General features: G+C 46.5%; 2 protein-coding genes across 5 annotated transcripts in view; one reads left to right on the forward strand and one right to left on the reverse strand.

The window, feature by feature from the left end:
- Positions 1–218: 218 nt before the first annotated feature.
- Positions 219–13,837, forward strand: LOC134353834 (CD59 glycoprotein-like). 3 transcript variants are annotated; one of them, XM_063062295.1, is made up of 4 exons: positions 219–305; positions 11,338–11,405; positions 11,985–12,089; positions 13,004–13,837. In XM_063062295.1, exons 2-4 carry the CDS (start codon positions 11,351–11,353, stop codon positions 13,216–13,218), a joined length of 375 nt encoding a protein of 124 aa, XP_062918365.1. In that variant the 5' UTR covers positions 219–305; positions 11,338–11,350; the 3' UTR covers positions 13,219–13,837. The 3 variants fall into 3 exon arrangements, with proteins under 3 accessions (XP_062918365.1, XP_062918366.1, XP_062918367.1); XM_063062296.1 differs by having other exon boundaries at positions 220–301; XM_063062297.1 differs by having other exon boundaries at positions 268–400.
- Positions 13,838–24,545: 10,708 nt separating this feature from the next.
- The window catches only part of nup160 (nucleoporin 160), a 127,836-nt gene continuing 125,889 nt past the window's right edge, over positions 24,546–26,492 (reverse strand). For both annotated transcript variants that reach the window (XM_063062298.1, XM_063062299.1), the window contains 2 exons: positions 26,221–26,325; positions 24,546–25,323 (listed from right to left, as the gene is read on the reverse strand). In XM_063062298.1, coding sequence (XP_062918368.1) covers positions 25,231–25,323; positions 26,221–26,325 — 198 coding nt within the window. In that variant the 3' untranslated portion in view covers positions 24,546–25,230. The remainder of the gene's footprint in view (positions 25,324–26,220; positions 26,326–26,492) is intronic.

Genomic DNA, 26,492 nt, shown 5'->3' on the forward strand with positions numbered 1-26,492 from the left:
GATTGCGGAAAGAAAAGTGTTCGCTGTTAGTTGGAGGAAGTGCAAGGAAGGTCGCCTGGGCGGGTGGTGGCGCTGTAGGAGGGAGGTCGCCTGGGCGGGTGGTGGCGCTGTAGGAGGGAGGTCGCCTGGGCGGGTGGTGGCGCTGTAGGCGGGCAGAAATGTCAGCAGGCGGAGGGCGCGGTTAGGTCACGAGGCAGGTAGCGGTGACGTCAGGGGGCGTCACGGGGGCGGGGCCAGTTGCCCGTTTGACTTGGCGAGCGGTCGGGTGGCCGCACATCGTTGTGGCGGCTGAGGAGCGGAGGTTGGTGAGTGGTGGTGACGGGCACGGCACTGCGGACAGCGGCCTGGGGTGGGCAGCAGGCAGCAGGCAGCAGGCACAACTCTGGTGACCCGGTGCGGGGTGAGCAGGGGTTACGGGTCCGGAGAGCTGTGCGCTAGTGACTGAGGGGTCTCGGCTGACCATCTCATGGCGATGTGGTGGGATCGGGGCGAAAGCTGGCATTTCCCGTGCCCCGTCCTCTTGTGGGGTGGCTGATTGATCTGGGCGGTGGAGTACAAGAGCGGCTGTGGGTTGGATGCTATCTTCTGTGCGGTTTCTTGGGAGTGCCTGAAGCAGAGGGTTCCCTCACACTCCTTGCCAGGCTTGGGGAGTTAGCGCTGGGGTACTCACTACAGGATTTCGAGTTTCTGATTGTTGGTCCTATTACAATTCTGGTCAATGATGACCCCCCCCCCCCCCGGCTCTTGATGGTGGGCAATGATCCTGCAGTTGATTAGGAAGGGGTAGATTTGGCTTTTGTTGGAGCTGGTTATTGCTTCCCACTTAAAAAGAATGGGCTGTTCATCATTGTACGGTTTACAGGGGGTCCTTGGGCTCAACTTGTCCATGCTGACTAAGGTGGCTTAGATCCATTTGGCCTGTGCCCCTCTAAACCTTGGAGCTGTCCAAATGTTGTCTTAACTGTTGTAATTGTACCCTCCTCTGTCATTTCCTCTGGCTACTTGTCGCCGTCCGGAAAAACTTGCCCTTTTTAATGTTTCCCCTCTCATCTTGAAAGTCGTGATGAGCCACTTCACTGCCATGTGAACAAACAGTTTCAGCCTGCAGCGGTGAGTGTTTATTCCACGGATGCTGCCTGACCTCTTGAGTTCCAGCATTTTCCATTTGTCCCTCTGGATTTTTAGCATCTGCTGGCAATCCGTATCTCTACCCCGTGGGCTGCATTCAGGGAACTGAATACTTGTACCCCCTTGCACTCCCCCCCCCCCGGCTCCCAATCTCAGGACGAAGGGTCTCGGCTTGAAACGTCGACTGCACCTCTTCCTACAGATGCTGCCTGGCCTGCTGCGTTCACCAGCAACTTTGATGTATGTTACTACATACTTGCCTGAGTTTAATTCCATCTACCTCTCCTTTGCTGTGGATGACCTTCACTGCTCACTACACTAAAATTTTGGTGCCATCTGTAAGCTCACCTATTTTCTTGTCCTGTTATCAGCCCAAGTTCTTCAGGTATGGCTGCGTGTGTCATGGGTTGTGCCCTCTGTTGAGGAGCTGTGAAAGGAAGTCAATGTCTTGCACTCACTTCTCACCTTGCAGAACATTATTGATGAAGCCGCGGCAGGTACAGAACCATCCATCGGAGTACGTAGCCTTTTCTGCCTGTTGAGCAGTTTACCCAGGATTTCAGCAATGGATACTGGATTTCAGCAGCCTCTTGCTGGGCTGTTGGGACACTGTCAGGTCTGCTGGGGAACACATTAGTAAATCAGTGCTACTTGCAGAACTGCTGAAACATTGGCAATCAGCTTGAAAACGATTGATTAGAGAGTGATAACAAGCTGCACTGTTTGCTGAGGGCAGATTTGGAACCACAGAGCCCCTCCCCCAGGCTTTCCCATATTTCTCCGTGCAGTTATTGAGGGGTTGTCTCCATTTCTTCTGTAAACTGGAGCCAATCCCTTGAAAATCCAGTCAGCGTGCCATGTACTACAGCTTGATTATCCCAGAATGTTGAATACTTGGAGATTTTGTAATTTCCACTGTACATACACATTCCTTAAAAATCTTATATATTAAGTAATACCATGCAATCCTTTTGGTTATATGATCAGTTATTTTAATGACCAGGAAACTTCCAAATTTAGTAGGCAATTTTCAGCTGCATTGATTGGTGAGATATCAGCACCGTATAAAATTCTAACTACAAAACTCCTTGTATGGGGGGTGGGGAGGGAAGCACATGTTATGTCCTTGAGTTAATCTTGTTCTTGGTATTGTTACGTACCCCGCAACTGGGTTGCCAAACCAGCAGAAATAGATCACTCAGTTGGAGTCTGGATTATTAGAACTAAGAAAGTTTTATTAAAGAAACAAGCAACACAGTAATCGAAAGGATAATAAATGCAACAGTTCAGCAATGATAAACAGACATGTGCACAGAAGTAAGATAACAGCATCAATCAAGCTCTATCGTTGTCTAGGGGTAAATGACCAAATTTCAAAGTGACGCAAAATTCAGTCCAATTTAGTTCAGTTCGCAGTAATCGTTGCCATGGCGATGGACAACGTGGGGGGAGGGAGAGAGAGAACGAGAATGACTGATCATTCAGAACGGCTTCCACTCACAGACCTGCGATATTGCTCACAAGCAGCTTCGGGGCGGGTCCTTTGTGATGTCACCTGGGGTCACCGACTGTGACCCCTCCTCCAGATGCGGTTGATCCTCTGCAGTGAACCCGGCACCCAAGCGAGGGTGGACACACACCGGGTTCCCGCTGATCGTACCTTTCCACCCTGTGCGTTTAAGGTCCAGTACTTCCCACCGACTCGTGAGAGGCGCACCGCTTCCAGGGTCTCGTTACCTCGGGTGTCGTGTGTGTGTCTTAGCGAACCTGTCCCTTTTTATCCCCCTGCTGGGGTATCGCCTGTCCATCACTTCAAACAGTTCAGGGTTCAAAGGGGGAGCCGCTCCAGACAGCTCTCTCTCCCGTCCCTTCATTACACATCTCCAGACGCTGCTCCATTGTTCCTTATCTCTCCTTCCCCTGAGAACAGGTGGCAGACCAACTGCTGATGCCACTGATGCTAACCCAGGCCAGCAAACATCTTAATTCATGTGTATTCTCGTCACACTTTCCCCCTTTAAGGATTCTTACCGGGAGGTAAAAATTACAAACGTGAATACATTATTTGATACACACACAAATATACATCTTTATCAGCTATTTGACTAATACAGAGAATTTGAAGTTGTCAGCACCTTGACAGACAGTCATCACATTTTCTGTTCCTTTTATATGTGTTATTAATAATCCCTTAGACCAGGCTCCAACTTAGCAAACTTCATAGTGGCCAAAAACACTGATGAATTGCGATCAATGTAACTTCTCATTTGGTTTCGTCCTGGACCACAATAACAAGGGTCGTCCCATTCCGACCTAGTTTTCTCTCGCAAGGGCTTAGTAGGAGGAGGAGGGGTAGTGACCGCAGAGTTATTGCAAAACTTCCTACAGTACCCCACCATCTCCCAGAGCCTTCTGAGGGCCCTCTTGTCTGTCGGGGTTGGGAGGTCAGCGATAGCCTGCACTGTAGCTTGCATCGCTGCCAGCTGCCCCTGTGTCACCACAATTCCCAGGTAAGTGACCCTCATGTGGCCAAATTCATTTTTTTCAAGGTTTACTATCAAGCTGGCTTCAGACAGCCGTATTAAATTGCCAATACACACCTCTGTGTTCGTCAGCCCTTCAGTCACTGAATTACTCATTCTATATGGATGTTGTTTGCTAGGCTAACCTATTGTTACAGACACCACCCAACGTCCCAGTTCTTTGCATCGCCTCGGGACAATCAAACACACGGGAGCGAGTCGTTTAATTACTTCTAACGAGTCGCTTTGTTCGGGGATTAAGGGAGAGACCTTATCAGTAGACCTGGCCAAAACAATAGCCTTCTCCCATCTGATCAATCCCATACTAATCTTTTCAAAATGGTTTTTCTCTCTTATCAGGGGGACCCTAGCTTCATTGATTTCCACGCTAACACCGACTAGGTTTGTTAGCATATCAAAAGCCTGTGACCGTCTCAGTTCGCGTCGGCCATAATCAATAACATCCTCCCCCCTGAGCAGCCGGTAAACCTCTTTCATGATTCCACCAACTGTTTCCTCCAGCACCGCAAAATGTCCACCGGGGGGTACCTCGTGGGCCAGGTTAAAAACCTCATCCCCATAACTCTTTTGCACCACCCCCCACTCCTCATCTGCGGGTACTGTACTTGATTTCCCTTTCTTCCTTAGCACTTCGTCCTCCACACAATAGCCTACTAGTTCCCTTGTTAAAGCTATGTCAGAGAGAGCTGTCTCTGCCGAAACCATCAGCCCCGCGTCCGCACAAATTCTTTCCTGGCTACTGCTACGTCTGTCCCAGCTCCCTCACTACCTCTTGTCTCACTACACTCCTTCTTTTCATTTTCTACCCCTGTCTGTACAAGGTTGGCAGAAACGTTTCAGCTAAATTTACCACCGCAGTTAAATTCACTACCGCAGTCCCATGATGAACCTGTGAGTCCATGGGCGGGGCCTCAATGCTGGCAGGCTGACCTGTCAATCTCACGATTGGGAACACGATTCCCCCGGCGACGTCATTACCGAGCAAGACTTCCATGCCTTTCATCGGTAATTCGGACCTCACCCCGATCGTGACTAGTCCAGAGACCAGGTTGCTTTGTAAGTGTATCTGGTGCAAAGGGACTGACTCTGTCCCTTCCCCAACACCTTTGACCTCTACCTCCCCAGTCTGGGTCTCTGAGCTAACCTCTAATACACTCTTCAGTATTAGTGACTGACACGCTCCCGTGTCTCTCCAGATCCGCACTGGAACTGGTTTTAAACCCTCCTTCACTGACACCAATCCGGCCGAGATAAACCTCTCGCGCCCTTCCTGAACTTTGGCAGACCTGTCCTTCCCCAGCGGTTCGCTTAACAGCTCGATACAGCCAGTCAAAATTGCCGTTTTTCCTTTTCCCGTCTCCTTCTTTGGGGCAAAGCACCTGGACGCAAAGTGTCCGGCTTTCCCGCAATTATAACAGACGACCCCAGGAGACTTCCTGCCAGACTGCTCCCGGTCTACCTTATCCTTCTCACTAGTCCCCGGTTTACTTTCTGACTTTTCCGGCGGACTCGCCCCGCCGTCCTGACTACCCTTCTGGTAGCCTTTACTCGGGGCAAACTTCATTTTATGCGTCAACGCATACTCATCCGCTAATTTAGCAGTTGCGGCTAACGTGGCTGCCCCTCTCATCGAGGTAGGGTCTCATACCCTCAGGGACACAACCTTTAAACTGCTCAATCAGGATCAGCTGTAGCAGTCTGTCATAATCCCCCTCTACCCCCTTTGAGGCGCACCAACGCTCACAATATGTCTGCATCTCACGGGCAAACTCCAAATACGTGCGGTCCCACTGCTTCCTCGCATTCCGGAACCTCTGCCGGTATGCCTCCGGAACCAACTCATAAATCCTGAGGATGGCCTCTTTCACCACCTCATATCTCTGGGCATCTTCTGCGGACAAAGCTGAGTAAGCTTCTTGGGCTTTCCCTTTCAGTACACTCTGAAGTAACACTGCCCACTTATCCCTTGGCCAGTCCTGAGTTATAGCCACTTTTTCGAAATGGAGGAAGTACCGATCCACGTCGGTATCGTCAAATGGGTGAACCAGCCTAACCTCCTGGGTAGCCCGGAACCCTCCACCTTGGTTCGGCACAAGCCCCTGCTCTGCCCTTATCCTTAACTTCTCCAACTCGAATTCCCTTGCCCTCTGTTTCTCCAACTGCTGCAACTGTCTCTCTCTCTCTTTCTCTTCTCTCTCCAATTGTCTTTCTCTCTCTTTCTCTTCTCTCTCCAACTATCTCTCTCTCTCTTTCTCTTTCCTTTCTAACTCTCTCTCTTTCTCTTCTCGCTCCAACTGTCGTACCCGGAACTCGTGCTCGAGTCACAGTTTTTCAAGCTGCACCTGTACCGCGTCTCCAGCAGGTTTTTCAATAGACACCACCCCCAGCTCGCCTTGGGGAAACACACCTTTAGATACATAGTGCTCTACGATAGCTCTGTGTATCTCCTCTCTCCTCATTGTCGACTTCCCCTTAGCAAGATTCAACCGTTTGGCCACAGCTACCAATTCCGATTTCCTGGCATCCTCTAATGCCTCCAAGGTCGGCGCCTTTATAAATTCCTCAGCCTCCATTTCTGCTGTTTGTCTTTTCTTTCTTTCGGGAATTTTAACCCAATCAATTTACTCCGTCCCAAAGTTAGCGTTCAAAATCGCGGACGAGAACCCCACTTATGTTACGTACCCCGTAACTGGGTTGCCAAACCAGCAGAAATGGATCACTCAGTTGGAGTCTGGATTACCAGATCTAAGAAAGTTTTATTAAAGAAACAAGCAACACAGTAATCGAAAGGATAATAAATGCAACAGTTCAGCAATGATAAACACACATGTGCACAGAATTAAGATAACAGCATCAATCAAGCTCTATCGTTGTCTAGGGGTAAATGACCAATTTCAAAGTGACACAAAGTTCAGTTCAATTTAGTTCAGTTCAGTTCGCAGTAATCACTGCCGTGGGAGATGGACAGTGTGGGGGGAGGGGGGAAGGAGAGAGAGAGCAAAAACGAATGAATATTCGAACGGCTTTCACACAGACCTTCGCAGTCAGCTTTCGGGCGAGTCCTTTGTGATATCATCTGAGGTCACCGACCGTGACCCCTCCGTTTCCAGATACGATCGTTTCTCTGCGGTGAACCTGGCACCCAGGCAAGGGTGGACACACACCAGGTTCCCGCCGATTGTGCCTTTCCACCCTGTGTGTCTATGGCTTGTCCCACGACCAGCCGTCCAAAACTTCCCACCAACTTGTGGGAGACGCACCGCTTCCAGGGTCTCGTTACCTCGGGGTGTCGTGTGTGTGTCTTGCCTTAGCGAACCGGTCCCTTTTTATCCCCCTGCTGGGGTATTGCCTGTCCATCACTTCAAACAGTTCAGGGTTCAAAGGGGGAGCCGCTCTAGACAGCCCTCTCTCCCGTCCCTTCATTACACATCTCCAGATGCTGCTCCATTGTTCCTCATCTCTCCTTCCCCTGAGGACAGGTGGCAGACCAACTGCTGATGCCACTGATGCTAGTCCAGGCCAGCAAACATCTTAATTTATGTGTATTCTCATCACAGTATGAATCCCTGTCATGCATTTGCAGACTGTTTTGAAAGTTCGTTCTCAAACACAGTTTCTCCTCACATTGGAAAAAGCATGAGTAGACTATTCTGGCTGTTTCAGCCTGGTCACCACAGCAACCTCTGACAAATCCTAACCTCTTCACGAGACAATTTACAATGACCAATCAACCCACCCGGTACGTTTTTGGACAGTGAGAGGAAACCAGAATATCTGGGGAAAACCCATGCATTCAACGGGGAGGACGTACAGAGACACTAATGGAATGGTGCCGGAATTGAGGTCGGATCTCTGGAATGGCCGGAGCTGTAATAGTATCATGCTAACTGACTGCTCTACTGCCATGGCACCCAGGAAAGTTCAGTGACCTTTAACTGTAGTGCCCGAACTTCATGTTGCTATCTTGTTCCTTTCTCGCACATTGGGCAGTATTTTTGCCATTTCTGTAGCATTTGTCTTTTTTATGAGGCTGAGTTGCTAGCACAATGGGAAGTGTGTTAGCCGACCGGATTTGAACACAGGGCCATCCGCTTTGAGGTGCGGAGCCAGTCCTCTACACCACCAGCTGGCAGTTCATGTTGGTATATCTGGAACAAAACATGTCCTTACCACAAGTTTGGCCTCAGTGTGCCAGCAACCCTGCCCTTGCCACTGCCCCTACTCACCTCTTGTGTTGTGGGTACCCCAGCATCAAACACCCTATTGCCATGTCCTCTCCATTCACTGAAGAGGGTGGAACTAGTAAGGCTACATTAAAAGACCAGGCTTGGACAGATTCTTCTGTAAGGTCAGTAAACAGGAACTCTCACTACAGGGTGGGGGGAGGGTGCAGTGCTCATCGTGATAACCAGAAGGCTGCTGCTTGTCAGCTGTGCCCACGTGATCTGAGGTGACGGGTGTGCACAGTATTACTAGGGAGTATGTACAGATTATAGGGAAGAGCTGACACATATGGCAGTCTTCAGAGTGGGACTGCGTCCAGTCACTGAGAAGGATTCTTTAGAAAAGGCAAATGAAAATAACGGGCAAGCAGTGCGGCCATTGTATGAGTGGGCTAGTGTTGGTCACTTTGCCTCATCGGGCTTGGGAGAAGTATCTTTCTAATTTTATTCTATATTCCTTGTCTGTTAGGGCATAGTTAGAGTAGCGGGAATGGCTCCAGGTGCTGTGATTTATTGTGTGTGAGGTGTGGGAATTCTGGCAGAGCTCCAGCCACACCTGCACCAGGTACACCGAGCTGCAGCTCCTCGGAGAACATGTTAAGGAACTGGAGCTGGAACTGCAGCTTGATGACCCTTGGCTCATATGGGAGACTCAGGATGTGATTGATAGGAGCTACAGGGAGGTAGTCACCCTGAGGTTGCAGGAGACAGGGAACAGAGGTAAAGAGGCCTACAGTAGTGATAGGAGATTCCATAGTGAGGGGAATAGGGATGAGAATCTGTGGACATGATAGACACACCCAGAGGGTATGTGGCCTCCCAGATGCCGGGGTCAGGGCTGTTTCGGATCGGGTCCATGACATTCTAAAGGGGAGGGTGAGCAGCCAGAAGTCTTGGTACAAATTGGCACCAGAGATATAAGTAGGAAAGGTGAGCAGGCCTAGAAGAGGGATTTTAGGGAGTTGGGAAGAAAGGTGAAAATCAGGACCTCCAGGGCAGTAATGGCTGGATTGTTGTCTGTGCCACGTGCCAGTGAGGATACGAACAGGATGATTTGGCAGATGAATGCATGGCTGAGGAACTGGTGCAGGGGGCAGGGTTTTGGGTTTTAGATTTCTGGATTATTGGGATCTGTTCTGGGGGAACGAATGACCTGTACAAAAGGGACAGGTTACATCTGAACCTGAGGGGAACCAATATCCATGCAGGCAGGTTTGCTAGAGCTGTTCAGGAGGTTTAATCTAATTTGGCAGGGGGATGGGAACTGGAGTGATAGGGCTGAGGATGGGGCCGTTGGTTTACAAACCGAAGCAGTGTGTAGTGAGACCTGCTAACAAGGAGAGGCTTTTGATAGGGCAAAATTGCAGTCAACAGGATGAATTGCAATGTGAAAGGGGGACAAAATCAAAAAGGGTAATGAATAGAGTACTGACAGTGTGATATTTGAATGCACACAGTATACAGAATAAGGTGGATAAACTTGTAATACAGTTACGGATTGGCATGTATGACTGGGCATCACTGAATCATGGCTGAAAGATGATTGTAGCTGGGAACTTAACGTTCAAGGACAAGCTTTGTATTGAAAGGCCAGGCTGGTAGTTAGGCCAAGGGGGTGGGGTGGCTTTGTTGATTAAAAATGAAATCAAATCATTAGAAAGAGGTGACAGAAGATTGGAAGGTGTAGAATCCTTGTGGGTTGAGCTATGAAACTGCAAGAGTAAAAAGATCACGATGGGGTTGTATACAGGGCTCTGAATGGTAGCCAAGATGTAGGCTGCAAATAACAACGGGAGATAGAAAACGCATGTCAAAGGGGCAATATTACGATAGACATGGGGGATTTCAATATGCAGGTAGATTGTGAAAATCCAGTTAGTAAACTGAAAAGTCTGAAGGTGGATAAGTCACTTGGACCAGATGAACGATATCCTGGGACTCTGATGAAGTGGCTGAAGGGATTGTGGAGGCATTAGTAATGATCTTTCTAGAATCAATGAATTCTGACATGGTTCCCGAGGACTGGAAAATTGCAAATGTCACTCCACTCTTCAAGAAAGGAGAGAGGCAGAAGAAAGGAAATTATAGGCCAGTTAGTCTGACCTTGGGGGTTGGGAAGATAGTGGAGTCGATTATTAAGGATGAGGTCTCAGGATACTTGGAGTCACACGGTAAAATAAGCCATAGTTAGCATGGTTTCCTCAAGGGAAAATCTTGCCTGACAGATCTGTTAGAATTGTTTGAAGAAACAACAAGCAGGATTGACAAGGGAGAATCACTTGATGTTTTGTGCTTGGATTTTCAGAAGGCCTTTGACAAGGTGCCACACATGAAACTGCATAACAAGTTAAGAGCTCATGATATTACAGGAAAGATATTAGCACAGGTAAAGCAGTGGCTGATTGGCAGGAGACAAGAGTGGGAATAAAGGATGCTTTTTCTGGTTGGTGTTGGGACTGATTCTTTTTACATTATATATCAATGACTTGGATGATGGAATTGATGTTTTTGTTGCAAAGTTTGTGGACAAAACAAAGATAGGTGGGGGGGCAGGTAGTTTTGAGGAAACAGAGAGGCTATACGAGGAGAATGGGCAAAGAAGTGCCCGATGGAATACAGTATCGGGAAGGGTATGGTCATGTACTTTGGTAAAATAAGTAAAAGGATAGATTATTTTCTAAATGGAGAGAAAAGTTTAAAAAATCTGAGGTACAAAGGGACTTGGGAGTCCTTGTGCAGTTTTTCCTAAAGGTTAATTTGCAGATTGAGTCTGTGGTGAGGAAGGCAAATGCAATGTTAGCTTTTAGTTCAAAAGGACTAGAATATAAAAACAAGGATGTAATGTTGAGGCTTTATAAGGCACTTGTGAGGCCTCCCTTGGAGTATTGTGAGCAGTTTTGGGCCCCTTGTCTAAGAAAGGATGCATTAACACTGGAGAGGGTTGAAAGGAGGTTCATGAAAAAGTTTCTGGGATTGACGGGCTTATCCTAGGAGGAGTGTTTGATGGCTCTAGGCCTGTGCTCACTGTAATTCTGAAGAATGAGGGGAGATCTTACTGAAACCTATTGAATGTTGAAAGGCCTTAATAAAGTAGATGTGGAGAGGATGTTTCCTATGGTGGGGAGTCTCAGACTAGAGGACACAGCCTCAGAATAAAGGGATGTACATTTAGATTGGAGATGAGGAGGAATTTCTTTAACCGAAGAGTGGTGAATCTGTGGAATTGGTTGCCATGGGTGGCTGTGGAAGCCAGGTCATTGGGTACATTTAAGGCAGAGGTTAAGTTCTTGATTAGTCAGGGCACGAAAGGATATGGAGATTGGAGCTGACGGAGAAATGGATCAACCATGTTGAAATGGCAGAACAGACTCAATGAGCCAAGTGGCCCAATTCTGCTTCTATATCGTACGGTCTTGTACCAATGGATGACATCTTTTGTTTAGGTGCACAAGAACCATGGAACACAGCTTTCTGAAGTTTCTGCTGGTCTTCTCACTCTGCTCAGCCTTTGGTAAGTTGCATTGGACTTGAGGCTGTTTACAGCATGAACACAACAGGTGTGTGCCCAGGGAACCTGTACCTGTGCTGGATGGGGCCATGTATCCACAGATTGTTTGTAGACCCATGTACTCATTGCATATCTAAAGAGTAGGGATTCTTGGTCATGCATTAGCAGAGCACGTAGTCGCTGGAATGAGTGCATACATAAACAACATGGACATTGGAGCTAGGTATTTGTCTCTAGTGAATATGAATCTAGTGTGACCAGGGTTGTGTACCAGAGCATGCGTATCCCATCTGTGACTGGGGGTTGGAAACCTTAAGAAGTATAGATTTTCTGGGAGGCCATTGTATCTATAGAGAACACTTCCTGTGTGTGTTTATCCAGAAACTGTGTATCTGCAAGAGCTGCCTGTATATTCTGACAGTATAAACCCCGTTAGTGGGACCATAGCCTTCTACCCAGGCAGTGTATACCTAGAGAGTGCAGACTTTTTGTGGGTTATGCTGGATATTTCTGTGTGTGTGTGTATACATACACACACATGTACACTGCTTCAGTAAATCAGATTCCTTCTTTTTTCGACAGGGTCTGCTCTGCAGTGCTACGTGTGTGAAACTGAGGAAGATTCTCTGTGCAAAACACAGTCATGTATCACTGGACAGAATGCCTGTCTCAATGTCACCTTTCACAGTAAGTATTTTGGGATCTGCCAACTCTGCCAAGTGTGAAAGAAATCTGCAGATTCTGCTTTGCAGTGCTATGGGATTCTTTCCAATGCTGCAATATTGATCTCTAATTCAGCGCTGCTTACTACAGCCTGTGGGACATCAGCTGGGGTGGAGGAGATTCAGCTGAGGAAAGAAGCCAGTGGATCATAATCACCGCAATGTGCTGGAAAACTAAGTTTTTATTGAGGTTTGCTCAAAGGACAATGAGATGTCAGAAAGATCACTGTCAGTCAGGTAATCATCATAAGGCATAAGATTTGATAATAAGGGACTCTCAAATCATTGGGTATCAAGTGTCATTTGCAAAATTACCTTGATTACCTTGCAAATATCAATGGCCTTTGGGGAAGTTGATTTCTTGTATGCCCCAGGAGAATTCGGCTCCCGGTAAGTTGCAAATTGCTTATAATAGAGAAAATGTTTTTAATAATGCCGCAGATCAATGAGCAAGGTAAGAAATGTCAGTGGAATTCCCTTTCTGTTTGCAATCATCAAGCCAAGTGTGTTCCTGCCGATTTCCATAGTGTTGCTAACTTGGTCACAATGCACATCTCTGTGGATCAGAATTAACCAGTGCCCTTATTCAGATGTAACTGGGTCAGAAAGTTTCTCCCACCTCATGTGAGACTTCCTGCCACCCCATCCTCACATTGTTCACTTTCAGCTGGAGAGTGGTCCCTGCCACGCTTTCATCAGCCTGCTACACTTCTTGATCAGTAGGTTCATCACTTTGGATTGTCTCTTTCTCCTGATAAGTATGTTTTTAAGTTTAAGTGGTCCATAGTGTTGAGTTGGGACATGTTTAGAAACTTATTGGGTCAGTTTCATTGTCCTGTTGGTAATCAAGCTTGTTTATCTGTTCTTATTTCTGTAAAGCCCAACAGTTTTTCCGTCGCTGCTGGTACACGAGTAAGTGCGACATCAAAGATGTCCAGTCGGAGTTTAATATCGAATCAGGTCTGAGTTTATCCTGCTGCAGCTGGGACCTCTGCAACTCCAAGAGTGGTGTCGCCCCTGCAGCCCCTGCACTCTCCTCGCTGGGGCTGCTGTCGACTTTTGCCAGTCTGCATCTGTTCTGCTTGAGAAGCTGAAAGTGTCCTATCCCCTCCTGTAATCACATTTTCCAATTCACTATGAAGGAAGGAAGAATTGTCCTGAATGCCTCGTGCTGAGTTTCAAATAAGCCAGTAAGCATATGTGGTCTCTGTATAGCAGCATTATGTTTGTTCTCATTTTTTCATCTGGCCTGCTGCTGAAAAGAGCCAGCACTGCCCCTAACCAGAAGATTGGGGTCTTGTGCTTGCTGCCAGTAAACCCACACAGCCTGCTTTTCTTGCACTGGACAGCATCTAACTTCATATATTCAGGAGTATGAATGGCTTTTGTCATGTGGCCCAGACCAGGCTTGTGCTAATGATATCTAACCATCCCATTGTGGTTTATTTTACTTCCCCCTCTCGCTTGTAATCCCAAGGCTGACTTAACTAGTAACTGGAGTGGACAGACTGAATCTGTCCTGATTCTGCCTAACCCAGAAGTATAAGCAGCAGCTAATCATAGCTTGGTTGCTTAATAATTTACAATGATGTGGGGTAAAAATGATTTGTACATTGTAAGGAACACTTTGCTGATGCCTTTGTACTTTGTATTTTGCAATATTGATTACAAATAAAAGCCTCTTGGGGAAAGCAGGGTTTTCTGTGTGGTTATGGTAACTGAAGGCGTATTCAGAATAATAGTGATGAGACTGCAGTTGTCACGTTGTTGGCTTGCAGAAGATGAAGGAGAATGAAGGATACAATCCTTTTTATCCCGTCCCATGCTGGGACTGTTGAAAAATCTCTTGGTGACACAGCACTGGATGGGACAGTTCAAAACTGGGCTTCTGTGAACCACTGTCAGTAAAATTGTACTCCCCCATAATCTAACGGTGTGAGCAGACGCATCACACCGGTCATAGTTATCATGTATATGAATGGTGTGGATGAGAGTGTAGGTGGTGTGAGGGGTAGATTGATTTTAGATGGATGCAACTTTGTGGGTCAAATTGTTCCATGGAAGTGCTGACAGCAGCAGGCAGTGGTGTAGAAGGCATATGGCATGCTTGATGGCAGCATCTCTGTATCCTCGGCACCTTTTGAATCAGAGTCAAGTTTATGATCACGGTCTTGTACAGTATAACACAATTAGTTTTGCAGCTGCAGTATCTTCCAAAGGAAAAAAAAAGAATAATAGGGTGGTGTTTATGGACCTGATGGTGGAGGGAAAGCAGCTGTCCCTCAATCCTTGAGCACGGATGTTCAGTATCCTGTACTTCCTGGTGAAGTAATGGATGCCACTACCTTGGAGCAACAGCTTCTTGAAGATGTGCTTGATAGTGGGGTGCATGGTTTGCTTGCTGGAAGTAGCGGAGCCTGCAACCCTATGCATCGCAATCTCCGTACCAGTTCAGAACCCTACATCATTACAAGAGTCTGGTGACACACCAAATCACTTCAAACTGGTAATGAAATGAAGAGCTGCTCTCATGCCTTCTTTGTGAATGCACCAGTGCCAGGCCCAGGCCAGGTCCTCCAAATAGTCCATTGATCCAGGAAGAATTTTTTATGCATTATTTCTTTCTTTTGTAATTTTGTGTCTTTGCATTGTATGCTGCCATGAAACAATACTCCCCAATAGCAGAACTTAAAAAAAAAATCAAGGAAACAAAAAAAAACTTTGATTCTGAATATTATATTAGATGGCAGCATCTGTGGAAAGGTGACGATCCATGACGCTGTAGCCAGACCTAATGACCCTCTCCACTAACCAAGTGATCAGCATCATATCTGGCTCAAGTTCAAGTTTAATTGACATTCAGCCATATGTGAATACAATCAAATTAAACGGTTGCTCCTAGGCCAAGATGCAAGACACAGTACCAACAGTTACACACAGCACAAGACACGTACAAGATCAGTAAAATACAGTCACACGAAAGGAATATAGTCCAAGAATGATGCAGCAGTCTGCAATCAAACACAATACAGCTTATCTTCTGACCAAACACTCGGGGGGGGGCGGGGTCAGCACTGGCTCCAGCTTGGATTCTGCGCTGCACCCCTTCCAATGTGGCTAAACCGGCGACAGCAACTTCATGCCCAGTCCTTACTCTCACCGAGGCCGTGCTCCCCTGCTGTCCGACAATAAATCAATGGCGCGGACTTGCAGCATTGTACATTGGCAATGTCCAACGGTGTTGTGATCACAAGAAAAATAAACTAGGGTGATCACTGGCTGTTAAAATGCACACCCACTTCTCCGACTACAATTTACACCAAGTCCAGTGCCTTCAGCTTCTGCTTTGTTTAGCCGTGTAGAAGCTGCTGCAATCACACACACCACCATATTATTGGAAGTGGTAAGTGGGGGAGTTACAGGCTCTCAGTGAAGGATTTCAATACATCACGCTTCAGAAACAGCACCAAGCTCTGAAGGGGACAGTCCACTGGCATACTGGGCCAGCATCGGAAAGCTGATGGTAAGCTCCAGACCTGATGGCCTGAGCCTGGCAGATCATGATACTCAATTCCCCAGAGAATTGGAGCAAAGTGAACCCAACATTGCCCTCATCCTGATGACCACTTCTGTGTATAGCTGTATAAGTGCTGTTTGGCCCAAAGTAGATGGGCACCAAGTGCAACTATGTGCTTCCGTTTTACCTTTTCCTGGTGTTGTAGAAGATAGGCCTAGCCCTTCTACTGATTGCAGCTCCCCAATCAGCAGGACATTGCCACACTACCTAAACTTTGTGAAAAAATTACTCCAATTAAACACTTTGGATGACAAGTTCATCAGGCAGTGATCAGTGCAGAATGTCCTGCAAACACTGTGTTACACAGGGGTACTATGGATTCTGTGGGTTTGTTCCCGGAACAAATGGTCCACAGCATCTGGCAGAATTTCTCATCACAAGATCCCACCAGCAAAAACCAAGACCTCGCTTGGCTGGCAGTGAAAAGGGTCCTCATAGTCAGATTCTTTCTCTCCAGAAGGCATATCCCCAATGCATGTTGCCTTCAGGATGGTTGTGGTAGGGAAGGGATAGTTACCCACCTCTTTGTAGACTGGATTTGCTAAGAGGGTGGGGGGAAGGATGCAAGGGTCCTAGTTCCAGTTCATCTCCAGCAGCTGAGTAAGAGGACTCGAGTGCAGTGGATAGAGAGGAACAGATGGACATTGTTTACTTGGAATTCCAGAAGACGTTTGATAAGGTGCCACATAAAACTTATCCATAAGTTAAGGATGCATAGAGTTGGGGTGATGTATTAGCATGGATGGAGGACTGGTTAACTAATAGAAATCAGAGAGTGGGATACATGTTACTCTGGGTGGCAATCAGTGGTGAGTGGTGTGCCACAGGGGTCGGTGCTGGGCCCGCAACTGTTCACAATATATATTTACAATCTGGAGGAGGGGACCGAGTGTAGTGGATATGTTTGCTGATGATACTAAGGTGAGTGGAAAAGCAAATTGTGCAGAAAATACAGAGAGCCTGCAGAGAGATATAGATAGGTTAAGTGAGTGGGCAAGGGTCTGGCAGATGGAGTACAATGTTGAAATGCAAGGTCATCCACTTTGGAAGGAAAAATGAAAGAGCAGATTATTAGTCAGATGGTAAAAAATTGGGCATGCTGCTGTGCAGAGGGACTTGGGAGTGATTGTGCATGAATCACAAAAGGTTCATTTGCAGGTGTAGCAGGTTATCAAGAAGGCAAATGGGATGTTGGCCTTCATTGCTAGAGGGAATGAATTTAAGAGCAGGGAGGTTATGCGGCAACTGTACAAGGTACTGGTGAGGCTGCATCTGGAGTACTGTGTGCAGTTTTGGTCTCCTTACTTGAGGAAGGATACACGGTCTTTGGAGACTGTGCAGAGGAGGTTCACCAGGTTGATTCCAGAGATGAGGGGGTTAGACTATGAGGACAGATTGAGTCACCTGAGACTGTACTCACTGGAATTCAGAAGAAAGAGAAGATCTTATAGAAACATAGAAGATTATAAAAGGGATAGATAAGATAGAGACAGGAAAGTTGTTTCCACTGGTAGGTGAGACTAGAACTGGGGACATCGTCTCAAGATCTGGGGGGAGTAGATTTAGGTGGAAGTGAGGAGGAACTGCTTTTCCCAGAGAGTGGTGGATCTGTGGAATTCTCTGCCTAATGAAGCAGTGTAGGCTACCTCAGTTAATATATTTAAGACAAGGTTGGATAGATTATTGCATAGTAGGGGAATTAAGAGTTATGGGGTAAAGGCTGGTATGTGGAGATGAGTCCATGGCCAGATCAGCCATGATCTTAATGAACGACAGAGAAGGCTGGACGGGCCAGATGGCCGACTCCTGCTCCTACTTCTTATGTTCTTATATCAATAGGATATTCCCAGGGACACATGTGAAGTCCTGCTGGAAGGTCAGCAACTCGGTGAAGGACACCCAGAACTTGTTGGTCTTTCAGCACATTAAGATACCTGTAAGGGAATACTGCTGACCGGCATAGTCTAGGGTACAGGAGTACATGCCAAGGGATGCACTGAAGCTCAGTCTACCAGTGCTAAGGCTCTGCTGGAAAAGACCAAATTATCGGCTTCTTCCTCTACCATATGTGGAGGGTGTTACGAGAATACACATAAAATTAAGATGTTTGCTGGCCTGGGCTAGCATCAGTGGCATCAGCAGTTGGTCTGCCACCTGCCCTCAGGGGAAGGAGAGATAAGGAACAATGGAGCAGCGTCTGGAGATGTGTAATGAAGGGATGTGGGAGGAAGAGCTGTCTGGAGCGGCTCCCCCCTTTGAGCCCTGAACTGTTTGAAGTGATGGACAGGCGATACCCCAGCAGGGGGATAAAAAGGGACAGGTTCGCTAAGACAGACACACACGCCACCCGAGGTAACGAGACCCTGGAAGCGGTGCGCTTCTCACGAGTGGGTGAGAAGTCCCAGACAACGACAAGGGTGGAAAGGTACGATCAGCGGGAACCCGGTGTGTGTCCGCCCTTGCCTGGGTGCCGGGTTCACTGCAGAGGATCGACCGCATCTGGAGGAGGGGTCACAGTCGGTGACCTCAGGTGACATCACCAAGGACCTGCCCAAAAGCTGTTTGTGAGCCATCCCGCTGGTCTGTGAGTGAAGCTGTGCTGAATGATCAGTTGTTCCTATTCTGTCTCTCTCCCCCCACCTTGTCCATCGCCATGGCAACGATTACTGCGAACTGAACTACAAACTGGACTGAACTTTGAGTCATTTTGAAATTGGTCATTTAACCCCTAGACAACGATAGAGCTTGATTGGTGCTGTTATCTTAATTCTGTGCACATGTGTGGTTATCATTGTTGAATTGTTGCATTTATTATCCTTTCGATTACTGTGTTGCTTGTCTCTTTAATAAAACTTTCTTAGTTCTAGTACTCCAGACTCCAACTGAGTGATCCATTTCTGCTGGTTTGGCAACCCAGTTACGGGGTACGTAACAAGGGGAAGCCCCTCAAACAATGTAAAAGGGGGGGGCACAAGTATCATGGTACTGTTCGCTTTGTCCTTTTAAAAAAAGTTTTACACTGTCAAATATAATGTATACTTTGCATATTGCTGTTATGAATAAAGTCTATTTTTGAAATTAAAAAGTGCATTTTGTAGGTGACCTGCATCTACAGGGAAATGTATGGCAGAAATGTGGCAAATGTTCAGGGGATATTTGCGTGGTGTTCTGCATAGGTACATTCCAATGGGACAGGATGGTAGGGTAGAGGAACTGTGGTATATAAAGGCTGTTGAAAATCTAGTCAAGAAGAAAAGAAAAGCTTATGAAAAGTTCAAAAAACTAGATAGAGACCTAGAAGATTATAAGCCTAGCAGGAAGGAGTTTAAGAATGAAATTAGGAGAGCCAGAAGGGGCCATAAGAAGGCCGTGGTGAGCAGGATTAAAGAAAACCCCAAGGCATTCTACAAGTATGTGAAGAGCGAGAGGAAAAGACATGAGAGAATAGGACCAATCAAGTGGAAAAGTGTATATGGAACCCGACGAGATGGCAGAGATACTTAGTGAATACTTTGCTTCAGTATTCACTACGGAAAAGGATCTTGGTGATTGTAGGGATGACTTACAGTGGATTGGAAAGCTTGAGCGTATAGACATTAAGAGAGGATGTGCTGGAGATTTTGGAAAGCATCAAGTTGGACAGGTCTCCGGGACTGGACAAGATGTACCCCAGGCTATTGTGGGAGGCAAAGGAGGAGATTGCTGAGCCTCTGGCGATGATCTTTGCATCATCAATGGGGATGGGGGAGGTTCCGGAGGACTGGAGGGTTGCAGATGTTGTTCCCTTATTCAAGAAAGGAGTTGGGCACGTGGCCAAGTGGTTAAGGCGTTCGTCTAGTAATCTGAAGGTTGCTAGTTCGAGCCTCAGCTGTGGTAGCGTGTTCATGTCCTTGAGCAGGGCACCTAACCACACATTGCTCTAGTGTCTGTGCAAGGAGTGGTGCCCCACACAGACTTCCAATCTGCACCTTGTAAGGCATGAAAATGCCTGACGCAGGCCTCTCATGGTCTGAGTCGATGTTCCCTCCCCTATTCAAGAAAGGGAGTAGGGGTAGCCCAGGAAATTATAGACCAGTGAGTCTTACTTCAGTGGTTGGTAAGTTGATGGAAAAGATCATGAGAGGCAGGATTTATGAACATTTGGAGAGGCATAATATGATTAGGAATAGTCAGCATGGCTTTGTCAAAGGTAGGTCGTGCCTTACACATTGATGAAGGAAGAGCAATGGATGTAGTGTATATGGATTTCAGCAAGGCATTTGATAAGGTACCTCATGCAAGGCTTATTAAGAAAGTAAGGAGGCATGGGATCCAAGGGGACCTTGCTTTGTGGATCCAGAATTGGCTTGCCCACAGAAAACAAAGAGTGGTTGTAGGCGGGTCATGGAGGCCGGTGGCCAGTGGTGTGCCTCAGGGATCTGTTCTCGGACCCCTTCTCTTTGTGATTTTTATAAATGACCTGGATGAGGAAGTGGAGGGATGGGTTAGTAAACTTGCTGATGACATAAAGGTTGGGGGTGTTGTGGATAGTGTGGAGGGCTGTCAGAGGTTACAGCGGAACATCGATAGGATGCAAAACTGGGCTGAGAAGTGGCAGATGGAGTTCAACCCAGATAAGTGTGAGGTGGTTCGTTTTGGTAGGTCAAATATGATGGCAGAATATAGTATTAATGGTAAGACTCTTGGCAGTGTGGAGGATCAGAGGGATCTTGGGGTCCAAGTCCACAGGATGCTCAAAGCTGCTGCACATGTTGACTCTGTGGTTACGAAGGCATACGGTGTATTGGCCTTCATCAACCGTGGGATTGAGTTTAAGAGCTAAGAGGTAATGTTGCAGCTATATAGGACCCTGGTCAGACCCCACTTGGAGTATTGTGCTCAATTCTGGTCGCCTCACTACAGGAAGGATGTGGAAACCATAGAAAGGGTGCAGAGGAGATTTACAAGGATGTTGCCTGGATTGGGGAGCATGCCTTATGAGAATGAACTAGACCTTTTCTCCTTGGAGCGATGGAGGATGAGGGGTGACCTGATAGAGGTGTACAAGATGATGAGAGGCATTAGCCGTGTGGATAGTCAGAGGCTTTTTCCCCAGGGCTGAAATGGCTAACATGAGAGGGCATAGTTTTAAGGTGCTTGGAAGTAGGTACAGAGATGTCAGGGGTAAGTTTTTTTACGGTGAGAGGGGTGAGTGCGTGGCATGGGCTGCCAGCGACGGTGGTGGAGGCAGATACGTTAGGGTCTTTAAAGAGACTCCCGGACATGTACCTGGAGCTTAGAAAAATAGAGGGCTATGGGTAAACCTAAGCAAAAGAAAGTTTGGCATAACTTTGTGGGCCGAAGGGCCTGTATTGTGCTGTAGGTTTTCTATGTTACGTAGGTTGCTATAGACCACAATAGAGATGTCTGTTACTAATCCCACTGGACAAGTTTTTGGAATTCTGATTTCAGACGACAGATACCGGCACGTTCAGCAAAGTAAGGCTGATCACTAGATGAGCAATCTCCTGTACATCTAATATTCTTCCAGCCCAAGGCTCAGCTCTTAAATTTTTACCTCCTCACACCGACAGGGTGTAGATGGTATACGGTATCTTGCCCTCATCAGTCAGGATATCAAGTATAGGCTTGAGTGTCATGTTGCAATGGTATAGGTCATTGGGAGACAGTACCTGGACTGTTGTGCATAGTTCTGGTCACCCAGCTATAGGAAGAATGCCATTAAGGCAGAAAAGATTCACAAGGTTGTTACTGGGACAGGAATTATGAGGAGAGGCTGGTACTTTGTTCCCTGGAGTGCAGAAGGTTGTCAGGTGACCTGATAGGTTTATAAAATCATGATGAGTTGAGGTAAGGTAAATGTTCACACACTTCCCTAGGGTGGGGAGATTACAACTAGAGATTTATAGTGAGAAGGGAAAGATTTAAAAAGGATCCAAGGGAATTATTTTCTGCCCAGAGAGGGTGGTAGAGGCAGATAATATTTAAAAGACATTGGGCAGGTACAAGGTTTGGAGGCATATGGGCCAACACAGGTAAATGGGATTAGCTTAAGTAGGCAACTTGGTGGACAAATTGGGTTTAAGTTTCTGTTCTTAACTAGCCTCTCAGTTTCCATCTGCCCAAGTTCCCTGTTGAAAGGGCCCCTGTGGAAAAGCTCAGCACAGGAACAATGACATATGACCCAAGAGCCAGGAGGTAACTTGGCTATATGATTCATCTTGTTAACTAGCATTTTCAGCAGCTGTCCCTGCAAATATCTGGTCCATCATAGCTCCTCACCACACAAGCCCCCTTAAACCATGGAGCAATGTTGGCAGAGTATCTTCTAGCACTTGAATCCTTCCTCCACAGATCCCAGTCTAGAGAAACAGCATGCCTAGAATTGCTGGGGATGGGAACCAGAATGCTATAAACAGTTCAGGAAGAGGTTGTGGAGAAATGTTAAGCGCTCAGACAAAGCCAGGAATCGAAAGGTTGAGCATGGTGCAACTAATGTCCTGAGCCGTGTATTTCAATGCAAGAAGTTTCATAGGAAAGGCAGATGAGCTCATGGTGGATCAAAGGTGGTTACAAGAAACATAAGGTTGTTATAGTAGGTGATTTTAACTTTCCACATATTGATTGGGACTCCAATACTTTAAAAGGACTAGATGGGATAGAGTTCGTCAAATGTGTTCAGTAAGTTTCTTTAATCAGTACATAGAAATCCCAAAGAGAGTGTATGATACTTGATCTGCTACTAGGGAATGAGACTGGGCAGGAGACAAAAGTTTGTGCAGAGGAACACTTCATATCTAGTGATAATAATGCCATTAGTTTGAAAGTAAATATAGAAAAAGATAGGTCTGGTCCACAGGTTGAGATTCTAACTTGGGGAAAGTTAGATGGTCTTAGAAAGGATCTGGCAAGTGTGGTTTTCTGGCAAAGATGCACTTAGTAAGTGGGAGGCCTCCAAAAGTGAAATTTAAGAGTAGAAAGCTTGTATGCAACTGTCAGAATAAAAGGTAAAGACAACAGTTTCAGGGAACCTTGGTTTTCTAGAGATATTGAGGCCCTGGTTAAGAAAAAAATAGTGGGTGCTTAGCAGGTAGGAACAAATGAGGTGCTTATGAAGTATATGAAATGCAAGAGAACACATAGAAAACAGGAAGGCTAAAAGAAGGCACAAGGTTGCCCTAGCAGACAAGGTGAAGGAGAATCCCAAGGGATTCTACAGATATGTTAAGAACAAAAGGATTGAAAGGGGCAATATTGGTTCTCTGGAAGATCAGAATGGTATTCACTTGTGGAGTCAGAAAAGATGGGGGAGATATTAAATAGATTTTTTTCCATCTCTCAGGAGACAGACAGTCAATATGTGAGGCAAAGCGGCATCAACTTCATGGACCCGATACAGATTAGAGGAGGAGGTGGTGTTCGCTGGCTTGAGACAAATTAGGGTTGATAAATTGTCAGACCCTGTGGGAGGCAAGTGCAGAAATTACAGGAGCCCTAGCAGATATTTAAATCATCCATAGCCACAGGCAAGTTACTGAAGAATAGCTTATGCTGTTTAAGACAGACTAAAAATAAACCAGGAAAATATAGACCCATGAGCCTGACCCAAGTAGTGGGAACGTTATTGGAAGGTATTCTAAGGGACTAGATATACGACTATTTGGATAGACATGGACTGATTGGGGATAGTCAGCATGACTTTGTGTGTGGTTGGTCATGACTAACCAATCTTACTGAGTTTCTTTGAAGAAATTACAAGAAAAGTTGATGAAAGCAAGGCAGTGCATGTTGTCTGGATGGACTTGAAGGCATTTGACAAGGTTGCTCAAGAAGGTTGAGTTGCTCGACATTCAAGATGAGATGGTAAATTGACTTAGACATTGGCTTTGGGGGAGAAGCCAGAGAGTGGTAGCAGATGGCTGCCTCTCTACCTGGAGGCCTCTGTCTTGTAGAGTGCCGCAGGGTCCATTGTTGTTGACAGCGAGGAAGATTATGTAAGTTTGCGGTGGGATCTGGACCAGCTGGAATTTAATGCAGACAAGTGCAAGGTGTGTAGCACTTCAGTAGGACCAACCAGGGTAAGTCTTACAAAGTGAGTGGCAGGGTACTGCAGAACAAAAGGATCTGGGAATAAAGGTCCACAATTCGTTGAAAGTGATGTCACAGGTTGATAGGATCATAAAACACTTTTGGCACATTGGCCTTCATAGAGCAAAGTATTGAGTACAGGAGATGGACGTTGAGTTGAAGTTGTAAGACATTGGTGAGGTCTATTTTGTAGTGTGTGCAGTTTTGGTCACCTACCTACAGGAAAGATGTAAATAAGGTTGAAAGAGTACAGAGAAAATTAAGGATGTTGCTTGGACGGGAAGACCTGAGTCATAAGGAAAGATTGAATAGATAGGTTAGGACTTTATTCCTTAAGATTGAGGGGAGATTTGATAGAGGTACACATAATTATGAGGGGTATAGATAGGGTAAATGTAATCAAGATTTTTCTATTGAGGTTGGGTGGGAATACAGCCAGAGGTCATGGGTTAAGGGTGAAAAGTGAAAATTTTAAGGGGAACTTGAGGGGAAACTTCTTCATTTAGAGGGTCGTGAGAGTGTGGAATAGTGCATATGAGTTTGCTTTCAATGTTTAAGAGAAGTATGGACTCGTACATGGAGGGTGAAGGTCCCGTTGCAGATTGATGGGAATAGTCAGTTTAAATGGTTCAGCATGGAGTAGATGGGCCCAAGGGCCTGTTTCTAGGCTGTACTTTTCTATGACCATGACACTGTGGTTTAGTCAGCTGCTTTTCCATGCGACAAATAATAAATGAGAAACAAATTAGAATGTTCTTATTTTATTAAATGTGATTGGAAAAAATCCAATAAATAAAAACCTCAAAAAGGCAAATCTTTTAGTAATCATGTACAGTAGAAAAAGTCACTCCCTATCGAGAGAGCACTGGAGACCAACACTGTGCTAACCTCCCATCCTCAGTACAAAAAAAACAGGAGAGCAGCTCTTAATACCTTGATTACAGAGTTACCCAGAGCACTTCCGGTTCAGAGATATTCAGAGGGCTCCAGCACACCATGCACGTGTGACCTAGAAACCCTCCCAATTCCCATCTAACCCCTTCACCCCTAGTGTACTCCTGAAAACGGCCTTCCCTGCGTCATAAAAAAGGGACGTCTGGACACGCTCCTCCTACTGGTCAGGCCATCCAGACAGCTCTAGGAAATCCAAAGCTCCAAGTTGAGTTAGAGTCCAAGCTGCAGTTACGCTGTCACAAGGAGCCCTTCTGTGTGAATATTCCCCTGCCGTCAGGTGGTCAGAGCACACAGGCTGGCCATTAGGACATTTTAAAAGCAGTGTTCTATGGCATAATGGCAGGACGAGTCACTTCTGTTGATTGAGATTCTGCACAGGCACACAAGGACATCTGAAGAGGGGAGCATCCCGATGGTGCCCATTGCCATTGTTCATCATGCAACCTTGGGGAGCAGGCTGGCTCTCGGGAATGCCTGTCCCTCACAACTACTGTTGCCTGCGGTAGGTGTTCATGTCGCGGGTTGCCTGCTCCACTTTCTGATGGTAATCCTCCAGCTTAATCCGTAGCTTTTCACACAACTGAGGAAACAAAGGGAAAGGTCTGTTACACTCCCCGATATCAGTATGGCTCAGCATATCATTAATGTGTCAGGGTAAATATCAGACACATTCACTCATGGACTTTAACAACATGGCATCTTCACTTAGGTGTAGCTGATGGGGAACAATGCAGCCAGAGTCTGAGGGGTTTTGTCAGCAAAACAAAACAGATGGTCATTGACTTCAGGAAGCAGAGAGGTTTGTTCCAGCCCAGCCACACGGCCAGCACCTCCACTGAGAAGGTGAAGGAAATTCAGCATTTCTCCTCTGGTCCTCACCATTTTTTTTTGGAAACAGGTGCATCCTATCTGGATGCATTAACACTTGGTATGGTACTTGCTCTGCCCATGGCCACAAAAAAATTGCAGAGCTGTGCACACAGTTCCCATCATAGAAACGAGCCCCCCCCCCCACCCTTCATGGACTCTGCCTACACTCCCTGCTGCCTCAGGAAAGCAACCAACTTAATTAAGGACCCCTCCAAACCCCAGAGATTCTCTCTTCTATCAGGCTGAAGATAGAAAAGTTTGATAATACATAGCACAAGGCTCAAGGGCAACTTCAATCCCACTGTTCTAAATGGACCACTTGTTCAATAAAGATGAAGTTTTGGTCTTTCACCTTATTGTTTACTTTTTTCTGTTAACACTATATTCTGTAATCTGTTACTGTTTCTCCCTTTTGCACTATCTCAATGTTGTGATGTATAGATGGCAGGCAAAACAAAGGCCTTCACTGGATTTTGATGCATATGACAATACCTCCCCTTGTCTACGGCTGAGAGCAAGGCTGGTAAACCCAGGAGAATGCCTGGGTTGCCATTTCCCCGAGCAGCTCTACTGCTCAATGCCAATAGGCGGTCTGACTCACACTCACCCTCATGTTGTTCAGGTTGCCTGGGTTCTCTCCGAGTGCTTGTAGCAGCTGGTCGATGGCAGAGTAAGGGAGCCAGATGAGCGGGGCTGTTGCCGACAGTGGTCTCTGCAAACAACAGTTCAGTTCATTAATCCTTACTCAAAGTGTGGGTCATTTCCAGCGCAAGGCAAGGACGACAGGTATTAGGGGAACAGAATGTTTGCTTCTGAACATCAGTGATAGGAAGTCTTACTCATCATTTGGGGAAGGGACTGTGGGGACTAAATGGTATC

Source organism: Mobula hypostoma, chromosome 11 (assembly GCF_963921235.1).
Source record: "Mobula hypostoma chromosome 11, sMobHyp1.1, whole genome shotgun sequence".
Classification (NCBI taxonomy): Eukaryota; Metazoa; Chordata; class Chondrichthyes; order Myliobatiformes; family Myliobatidae; genus Mobula; species Mobula hypostoma.